Source organism: Melanotaenia boesemani, chromosome 3, assembly GCF_017639745.1.
Source record: "Melanotaenia boesemani isolate fMelBoe1 chromosome 3, fMelBoe1.pri, whole genome shotgun sequence".
In the NCBI taxonomy this organism is placed as follows: domain Eukaryota; kingdom Metazoa; phylum Chordata; class Actinopteri; order Atheriniformes; family Melanotaeniidae; genus Melanotaenia; species Melanotaenia boesemani.
Window position 1 is genome coordinate 7,093,751 of NC_055684.1, and position 10,502 is coordinate 7,104,252.

General features: G+C 42.0%; 1 protein-coding gene across 4 annotated transcripts in view; it reads left to right on the forward strand.

Annotated features, from left to right (window-relative positions):
• Positions 1–3,958, forward strand: part of setd5 (SET domain containing 5) — a 44,623-nt gene extending 40,665 nt beyond the window's left edge. For 3 of the 4 annotated variants that reach the window (XM_041979800.1, XM_041979801.1, XM_041979802.1), the window contains 4 exons: positions 620–885; positions 991–1,112; positions 1,193–1,272; positions 1,879–3,958. In XM_041979800.1, the coding sequence (XP_041835734.1) occupies positions 620–885; positions 991–1,112; positions 1,193–1,272; positions 1,879–2,418 (1,008 nt within the window). In that variant the 3' untranslated portion in view covers positions 2,419–3,958. The remainder of the gene's footprint in view (positions 1–619; positions 886–990; positions 1,113–1,192; positions 1,273–1,878) is intronic. The other variant, XM_041979799.1, reaches the window with a different exon arrangement.
• The last annotated feature ends 6,544 nt before the right edge of the window (positions 3,959–10,502 follow it).

Below are 10,502 nucleotides of genomic sequence, written 5' to 3' on the forward strand. Positions count from 1 at the left end.
TCTAAAGTCCAGGTTTACTTGTTTGTAAAACAAACCAAAGCCAGGATTGATGGTTTTTGGCAACCTGCGGTCATTTCAGACCCCGACGTTCCGTCGTCATGACAACACCTCAGATTCCGAAGTTCAGCCACAAACCATCCATGTCCTTATCTGACTGTGTGTTTGACCATCCCACCACCCACTCCCGTTCATGTAGCCCCCCTCTGTTTCCCTCTCTGTCATCAAACTGAGACGGCGCTCTCATTCTCATTGTTACTGGTGGAGGTGTGTCCGTGTTCTGTGTGTGTGCCTGAACATCGACGTGTTGGCGTGGTTGCATCATGGTGTGGTGCATCAACTGTTGCCTGCAGTTGCCTCAAAGCTTCAGTTGTTTGTTTCTAACACGATGAGCTGCAGTCGTACCTGGACAGGAAGTGGCGTTTAACTCGGATCTGATTCCTCTTGTTGTAAAATGGTTTGATGCTAAAAGCTGTTTCCAGGTGAGAAACATGTGGCGTGGTGCATGTGGCCTGCCCATCACTCAACATGGTGAATGACATCAGAGTGAATGACAGGAAGTGTGCCGTCTCATCAGCAACAGGTGTTTAAAAGGCCCCTCCTCCTTTCTTTAATGCCTCAGGTGTCCTTGCTGGAATACCGTAAGAGGAAGCAGGGAAGCAATCGTGAGTCTGAGCTGATCAGCAGCAGCACCCTCCACGCTCGATCCGGCCCCCACTACAGCAAGGACTCTCCTCATCCCCATCAGCAGATGCAGCCCCCCGTCTCCCCTCACAGCTTCCCTTCCTCAGCTCACATATCCTCCATCCCTCACATAGAAGAGGTCAGTCCTCCGGACCAGCACGGCCAGGCGGTGAAACCCAAACACCAGGACAGCAACAACCTGTGGTGAGGCCACCCCCACCATGGCTGCTTCATTTATTTTACACCACCGCACACTGTTGCATTTTCAAACGGTCTCCAGTTGACCTGCAGGTTTGTGCTTTTCCCAAGGATGGTCCCCACGACCGTGGAACGTCTGAGGGAAGGCCAGGGGGTGTTGGAGCGGGTGCTGAGGAGCATCAAGATGGAGCGGGTCTACAAACGGAGTGATGGCTCTACAGAGAAAGAGTCTGGTAGGATTTTCATGTCAGAGATGTAAACATGCAGCAGCAGCATCTTTCAGAGCTGGAGCTGATCTGGTTTCTGTTTTCAGATGCAGATCGATACGAGATGCAGGCAGCTTCTTCCACCAGGAGTCCACACAGATACAGCCCCCCCATCTACTCACACCAGGTGGGCTCTGCAGAGTATTTAATGCTGTTCACATATTTGCGTCACTGAAATAAATCTGTTTTTCCTGCTGTGGAAAAATCATGAATGAGACCAGCTGGATCTGAATGAGAGTATAATTTTTCTGAAAGTCCAGGTCATCTTTAATAATCTAGATGTGTGTATAAATACTCTGATTACCTCTGTTAGTGAACATTACCAATCCTAGGTCTGGCAGATCCCATCATTGCATGTCTGTAGGCAAAAAATTAACATCCCAATCTGTTTTTACTGTTAGTCTTAATGTAAAAAAAGAATAAAAATCACAACACATAGAACATGGCTACATGAGGACAGAATAACAGCGTGTGATTAAGGGTGTGTGTAAAAAAAAATGTAATAGTGTGACAAAAATACGAGAGCAAATGTAAAAACAGATCAATAAATCTTTATCACTATAGAAATTAAGTGGTCATAATTAACCCTTAAAACTCCGCTCGATCTCCGGCGCCCCTGACTGCTATCACGTATGTCACCACCAATTTCTCAGGATCGGTAGGATAACTAAAGACATTATAACTTGATGAGTGTTGTTATAAGCGTGTCACTGACCACCTGTTGTTTCCTCAGCAGACCTCCAGCTCTCCATTCCGAGGATCCATCAGTCCTTCATCTGGTCAGAGCTTCTACCCCAACTTCCCCTCCTCTTCCTCCCACCCAGGACTGTCCCATGACCTCTCTCAGACCTCCTACTCAAGTCCTACCCACTCCTCCTCCCCCTCCTCCTTCTCAGACTCCCGGCAGCCGGTGGGCTCCCTACACCAGCAGAGCAGCAGTAATGTGGACGGAGGTCCCGGCTACGGCAGCAGCCACTTGAAAGCAAACCTTCTGAACAACAGCAGCAGCTTGGTGGGGACTCCTACTGTGGGGCCCAAGGCCCCAGGGCAGACTAAAATAGACTCGGGTGCTTCAGCCCCCAGAGGGGTTCAGCAGCAGGTGTCTCGCAGCCTGAAGTCAGGCAGCCCGGGTCAGGCAGGGCTGCAGGCCAGCTCCAGGCTCTCATCTGCCTCTGGATCCACACACTACTCACAGCGAGGGGGGGGCCTTGGCCAGTTCCAGCACGCCCCCCTGCAGGGGCCCGGAGTAAGGACACAATCAGGAAGCTTTTAGGACCTCGTTCAAGTGTATGTGTGTGTGTGTGTGTGTGTGTGCATGTGTGAATGAGTGTGTGTGAGCCTCCCCAGCTCCTGAGGCTGAGTCCGCGTGGGGGGGCGGGGGGCGGCACAGATGTACAGACTGAAGAGGAGCAAGAACTCTTTTGTTTTCTCCTTTTTCTTTTACTTTCAGAAAAAAACGACCACATTGTGCACAGATAAATCATCATTAAAGAATCAGTGAGGGAGAATGGGGGGGCGGTCAGTGAGAAATTATAAGACAGAAATGCAGGTAATCAAATGTAACTTGAAATTTTCCCCCACCCCCTCCTCAGTGTGAGTTAGCAGCAAAACTAAGACCTCCTTCTCTTCCGAGACCATCCGCCTGATGTTGCACCTGAAAACAAGAGTTGTTTTTCTTTGTTTGCTTGTTTATTTTTTTGGGGAGGGGGATCATTCCATGTGTTCATCAGCTTCCAGGTCAGTCTCCAGGTGGTTCCCGTTGTTGTGCCCCCCCAGGCCCGTTTTCCTGCAGGACGACTCAGCTATAGGACTAACGTACGTGAGATGTTCAGGTCTCACGATTTATGGTGCTGCAAACTTTTCAATTTCCCCACTAGATTTGAAATCCGCTTCTGTTCCCACACACCTGCGTTCATCCTGTCACCAGGTCAGATCGACTTAAATGTAGGACAGAGGCTCAGACGTTTGGCTTTACTGGGTTTACTGGTTTTCAGATAGACCTGCTTTTCTCTGATGGATCCTTGCATTCCACACGAGGCAGGAAAACCGAGGTGGGTGTCTGATGGAGCATTTGGATTGTTGATGAAACAAAGCTGCTACGTTCTCCTCTTCCTCCGTATGCTGGTTTTATTGTTTTTTTGTTTGTTTGTTTTTTTAACTGACTCTTAAGAAAGAGGTGGTGGTCTCTGAGACTCATCATCATCAGGAGGACTCCCCCCAAAGCCCCCCTGCTTCTTTTCAGACTCTGATTCAGGACCAGATGTGGAAAAAATGCTGCATTGATGTGGAAAACTTCAAGGAGCGATGGGTCAGGAGGGGCCCCACCTTCCACTACAACCCACCACACACACACACACTGACAGGAGAGTACTCATATTACATGAATGTGTGATAGGTTAAAGATAAAAGTTCTGACCCAAAATTAACCAGCACCTTAAAACATAAGACGTACAACCTAAAAGACACAATAGGACTATATGTATGATTATGTGTACTTGTATAGAAAGAATGTGATAGACTTGTATGGAGAAAATATAGTACACTGAATTTATCGCATGGTATTTGTTTGTAGGATCTGAGTGACCAGCTTTTGTCGGACGGTTTGATGATCGTTGAGTCTGTTCCTGGGTTCCTTCAAAAACCAGACACGTTCTTTTTGTTGTTTTTGTAAGGATTGTTCTTTTGGCTTCTGTTCTTTTTTTTCTTTTCTTTTCCACAGATCATAGTAGTAACTATTCAATCAATTGTTCTCTAAGAGATTTAAGAAGCAAGAGATGTAATGCATTTTGATAATAAAATAATCATGATGGTAATGGATTTTGAAAACTTGTGTCATTTGAAAGATTCTCACTTCATTTGGATCTATAAACAGTCCGAGCAGGAAGATCCACTCTAGAAAATTACTCTAGACCTATGATGGGTTTGTAATATAACTAACCGTTCACTTTATCACCTCCACCTGTTCAACTTCGTGTAAACACAAATATTGAACCAATCACAGGACAGCAACTCAACACATGTGGTCATGTAAACGTGGTGAAGACGACTTGCTGAAGTTCAAACTGAGCATCAGGATGAGGAAGAAAGAGGATTTAAGTGACTGAACTCAGCATGGTTGTTGGTCTTACTGGGATTTTCACACACAAACATCTCTAGGGTTTACAGAGAATGGCCTGAAGAAGAGAAAAAATCCAACCAGGCAGGATGGCGCTATGCTTCCATGTGAAAATATTCTACAACCAAGGTCCTCAGAACATCAACTCTGAACACACAACACGTCCAGCCTTGAAGCAGATGGGCTACAGCAGCAGAAGACCACACCGGGTGCCTCCTGTCAGCTAAGAACAGGAAACTGAGGCCCACAGTTCACACACACTCACCAACACTGGTCAATAGAAGATGGAGAAAGTTGCTGGTCTGATGAGTCTCTATTTCAGCTCCACATTCAGATGGTAGGATCAGAATTTGGTGAGAACATTATGAAAACATGGATCCATCCTGCCTTGTATCAACAGATAACCACCACAGCATACCTGAGTATTGTTGCTGACCATGTCCATCCCTTTATGACCACAGTGTAGCATCTTCTGATGCTACTTCCATCAGGATAATGCACCATGTCACAAAGCTCAGATCATCTCCAGCTGCTTTCTATAACATAAGTTCAATGGACTCCAACGGCCTCCACAGTCACCAGATCTCAATCCAGTAGAGCAGCTTTGGGATGTGGTGGAACGGGAGATTCTCATCATGGATGCAGCAACTGTGTGATGCTGTCATGTCGATATGGAGCAAAACCTCTGAGGAAGGTTTCCAACACCTTGTTGAATCTATGACACCAAGAATTAACACAGTTCTGGAGGAAAAAGGGAGTCTGACCTGGTACTAGAAGGTGGACCTGATAAAGGGGATGGTCAGTGTAATCATCTTACATTCAAAACCAAATTCATTAAATAACAAAATTCACAGCACTGGACACGTCATCTGTTTTTATGGCTGTTTCAGAATACCTCCAGATAGATGATGATAGTGACGTCAATCAAGATGAAGGACTGACTCAGTTTTTCTTGTTTTTAGCTGCTTGATTCCATGAAAGATCTGGTTTTGAACTCCACCATGTGCATTCACTTCATCTCTACCAATGAAATAGCTCTTTGTTTTTTTTTTTCTAATTTATGAGATGGCATCTCAGCTGATGACAATCTTCCAGACATTTTTTTAAATTCCTCTGCAGGTGCATGAATGGAGAAACTCCTGCAGTTTTACACCAGAACACGTTCACGCACCCTCACAAAGTAATGTAAACTTACTAAAAACATCTGCAAATCAGAAACAGAATTAATGCAATGAAACATAAATCTTAATTTACTATGTACTAAAATTGAAGGAATTAGGTATTATCGTCATTTTAACAAATCAGCTCTGCTGTGAAAGTTCAGGAGCGCCTCCTTGTTTCTGTTCTTCTGTCTTTTTTCTTGGTTTTACTATACTATATTTCCTGATATATGTTGGATCCAGAAAGCTGAAGTAAAACTCTTGAAGTGCTTTTCCATGACTGCAGATTTTACAGAGCTGGTTCCAGTCCTGCTGACAGTATGTAAAGCAAACATCACCAGTCTGATATTTTAAGGTTTTTATGTTTACCTCACGACTGTGTTATGACAGAAAAATCCAAATAGTGAAATGCATAAAAACAGGAAGGTTTCATTCTAATGCCGTCCTGTCCATGATGCTATCAGACACATATATTCATGTCTGGAGGTGTTCTGACTCATCGAACTTCATCTGATAAATAAATATAATATTCATGTCTTTATCAATAAATAGAAAAAGTTTAACTTCTTTACCAGACCCCATGTACAGGAGGCGGTATGAGATCTGCGCAGTACAGAAGATGTTTGCACACACTGGGAAGCTCGTAGACTCGTAGACCAGCTGAGTGGCCAAATTTTTTAGACTTTTTAAAATAATTTTATTATGATTGAAAGTCTGTGTAGATTTTTGTTTATTTAGTTTAGAGAACATATGAACGAGGTAATGTTTATTTTAGTGATTTTAATCGCAGTTCTAGTTTTTGTAGGTCTTTATTGTTGTACATCACTGTTAGTTTATTTAAACCCAAAGTAATAACGCAGTTGACGTGTGTACAGTAAATACATTTTATAAAGTTCTATTTAATTCATTTTAGTGGCTCTGTGACATTTGGTGCCCCAGTTAGTACAAAATCCCTGAATATAAAATGTAAATCATTCTTAGGCCACATTTGTTGCTGGATTTGTTACCATTTCAGATTTTAAACAATAGAAGGGTGAAAAAATTCTTGGCTGATAAAAGGATGCTGTGAACAACCTCCTATAACTGTGTAGATGTTTTATGTATTGCTTTCTGTGAGGCCAGCAGGGAGAGTTGCTAAAAACATAATGACAGATTAGTAAATTAAATAAGTTTATGGTAGGTGTGTAAATAATCTTTAATAATTTATTATTACAGACAGTAATAGAGGGCCCAAAAACTGTAGTATCGCTCAGGGCCCCATGAAGGCTTGGGCCGGCCCTGTGAAGCCTTAACAGTGAACATGAGGAACATCGTTTCTGATTACAGCACCTCTTCGTCTGCAGCTGTAATTAATCTGTTAAACCACTTGCAAAAACAGACTTTCTTTGTTAATATGGACATGCTGTCAGTGGCAGTTATGTTTTATACCGAGACACAGCCGCAGACCAGAGAGAAACTGAGCGACACTGCGTGGCCATTTGATCAGTTTCTGGCAGATGATCACATCATGGCAAGACAACGGCTCTCCTTGGAGGGGTTTTGACCCTAATGCACTGGGCTTGTTCTAACTCTGTGGAGCTCCCCAGTTTTTAGCTCGTTGGGTCTCTTTTCTGTTATTTTTTGTTAATAGCACTTCGTTATTGTTTTTGTAGTATTCAGTACTTTGTTTTTTTTTTCATTATTGTTGTGTGGTCTTTTGCTTTGGGTTGTTTGTTTGTGGCTCAGTTGTTTTAACACAGAGGCAGCATCCCTTCCCTGGTGGTGGTGGTGCACAGGTGGTTTGGTTTGTGAGTTTTTCTCCATTTTTGGTTGATGGTGGGCACAGCGTGGACATTACTTGTGTCAGAAAGGCAGAATAGTGGTAGCAGGTGGCAGATGCTGTCATCACAGTGTTAGAAGGTAAGACATGCCAGAGGCATCAGAACATGTGGCTGGATATCTCAGTGGGTAGAGTATCCGTTTCCCATGAGGGAGATCGAAGTTCGAATCTTACATGGGTGATTAGCTTTGGAGAAAAGCATCTGCTAAATGACAGTAATGACGCCTGTAATTTAGTAATTTCAGCCTCCAGTCTGGTCCTGCTCGGCTGGAATGAAGGACCAAAGCTACTTTTCACACTGACGGCTACATGCTAGCAGCAGACTGTCACCTTATTTAGCTGGATGTGTTTTACAACATGGAAGTTTTGTATCACAATGACAGAATATATTTTAGTGGTTGAGGTTCTTATTCTCATCTTCCTTTTTCCTTAACATCCTGTTTTTTCCCCCGTTTCCCTGTTTTTTGTTTTTTCGAGCGTGTGCTCTTAGGAGAATTCATACCAAATGTGCGTCTTTATTCATTTCTGCAAATAGCTTTAATATCTAACACGTGGTGTGAAAGGTAATAGTGGATTGTGCACAAATGTCTCACATTTCACATCATTTCCTTGATTTTATTCTGGACCGTTGGTGTCGCCGTTTCCCGTTTTGCGTTCGCCTGTTTTTGTTCCTACACAAGCTTGATAAATGAGGCCCCAGATCCCCACCACGGGCAACCACCAGGGACCTGCAGGCATCAGGCACCCCCTGCCAATATCCACCCCCCAAGCAACAAGGTCACAGTCCTCCACCTACTAAGTGATGGAGGTAATCACAGGGGACCAGAGGGAGCGAAATTCAGCTGGTTCTTTAAGGAGGCAGACATTACTCAATAATGATACACTCTAGCAAGAGATTCCTAAACTGCAGAATACACAAACTATTTTTGGTTTTCCAGTTCACAAGGATAGTTTTCATTGCAATGCATAAGACCATGAGGATCATGTGTGCAGAGTTAATTACCATGTTAATTTCACAAAAAGTCACCTTGCAGACACAGTGTGGGGATTGTAGGAATATTACGTTTAAACCACGTTGACATGTCTTCACATACCTGAAGCCAGAACCTGCGGACAGGTGTGCAGGACCACAAGACATGGAGATAGTTGTCTGTTGTGTTTTCATTGCAGTGTGGGCAGATGTTTGATTGTGACAGACCCATCCTGAACATCCTTTGTTCTGTATAATGAGTTCTATGAAGAATATTATTTGTTCCATGTTTGAATTTTTAAGGTGTTTAAACATATTTGTGACCATTCATTTTGATCAAAGTTACTGGATAAGTCAGCCTCCTATTTTAAAGTTGGAAGACAGATTGAGTCTTCTAGTTTAGATAATAGTCTATATGTTTTTGACAATAGTTTGGGGGCATCAAGATTCAAGAATTCTGCCAACCTGATAGGCAGCTGCAAGTTTAATTAATTAAATTTAATTAAACTGGTGATATTCTAAAAATTTATTGCTGCTGATTCCAAATTGTGAAGTGGGAATAATTAATGACAAGAAGTTTCAGTTTTCTATTATATGTTCTGTTTTATTTCTTTATTTTTCGATTGAGTGAAATTGATCAGATTTTTGTTTTGCAGGATGTCAGGGTTGTTCCTGAGGGATGGAAGCTGATATTGGTAGAGTGAAGACTTGGTTAATTTTAGAAATTCCCACCAAGCCATTAAAGAGTAACTGGTATTGATGCTTTTAAAACACATATGGTTTGATAGCTGAGCTGATGAATGGCAGGTCAGAGATAACCAGATCCTCACACAATGCTTGCTCTAACTTCTTCTAACATCTAACCATGGTTCAACTAAACAGCCAGGTTTAAACCATCTTGAGATATATTGCAGCTTGTTAAGAAAACATGATTAAAGTTGGGTAGCTCCAATCCACCTCTATCTTAATCTGTTGTAAAGTTTTTAGACTAATATGTGATGGTTTATTTTTCCATAAAAATTTAGATATATGTGAGTCCAGTGACTTAAACCAGCTGGAGGATGGTTTAGTGGGTTTCATTGAAAACAGGTAGTTTACTTTAGATAGAACCATCATTTTAACTGTGGCAACCCTCCCCATGAGTGATATGGGTAAGCGCCTCCACCGTGAGAGATCATCCTCTATTGTTTTAAGTAGCTGGACATAATGTAGCTTTGTTAGTTCTGGTAACCTGGGGGAAATGTTTATGCCTACATATCTAATGTTTCCAGACTGTATTAGAATATTTGGTATGTTTTGTAAGTCACAGTTAATTGGCATAGCAATAGTCTTAGACCAGTTAATAGAGTAGTCAGATATTGATGAGAATTAGTTAATAAGTGTGATTGTCTGGGGGAGAGATGTTGGTGAGTTCTGGTGGAAAAGTAATACACCATCGGCATAAAGACTTATCTTATGGTATAGATATTTTTGTGTGAATTCCTTTATTTTGTTTTATGGCAGCTGCTAAGGCTTTAATAAAAATAGAAAAGAGTGATGGAGAAAGCGGGCAGCCCTGTCTGGTTCCTCTCTGCAAACAGAAGCTTGGAGAGGTTTGATCATTGGTCTTCACACATGCATTTGGGTTGATATATAATATTTTTATCCATTCTATGAAAGATGACCCAAACCCAAATTTGTTTAACGTTGCAGATAAAAATTTCCAATTTACTTGGTCAAATGTTTTTTCTGCATCTAAAGATATGACTGTGGATTCCAGGTTATGTAGAGTAGAATAATCTATGATGTTAATTAATCTACGCATGTTAGTAGAGGAATGTTTACCTTTAATAAAGCCTGTTTGGTCAAGATGTATTATTAGCATAATATTAGCTAAGTTAATATTTGCTGGTATTTTTGTTTTTCTTTTATTTCTAATATTATATTGTAGAAAGTGGGTGCCAGCGTTGTCCAGAATTCTGCTGGATAACCATCTGAACCTGGACCATCTGGACCTGGACCATCTGAACCTGGACCATCTGGACCTGGACCAGCTGGACCTGGACCAGCTGGACCTGGGGCTTTATTGTTGGGCATATGCTGGAGAGATTCATGGAGTTCAGTGGGTGAACTTGTTACTAAGTAATTTATCAATATTCTTATTTGTTATGTTTTGTTGTAATTTTTATAATAAACTAATAAAATTAAATAATGAAATAGATTCTTTTGTAAATCGAAAACTATAAAACTGTGGTATGAATGAACCTGTGTACCTAACCATTAAAAGTTTGGGTTAAAAGTTTCCCAGGCATGA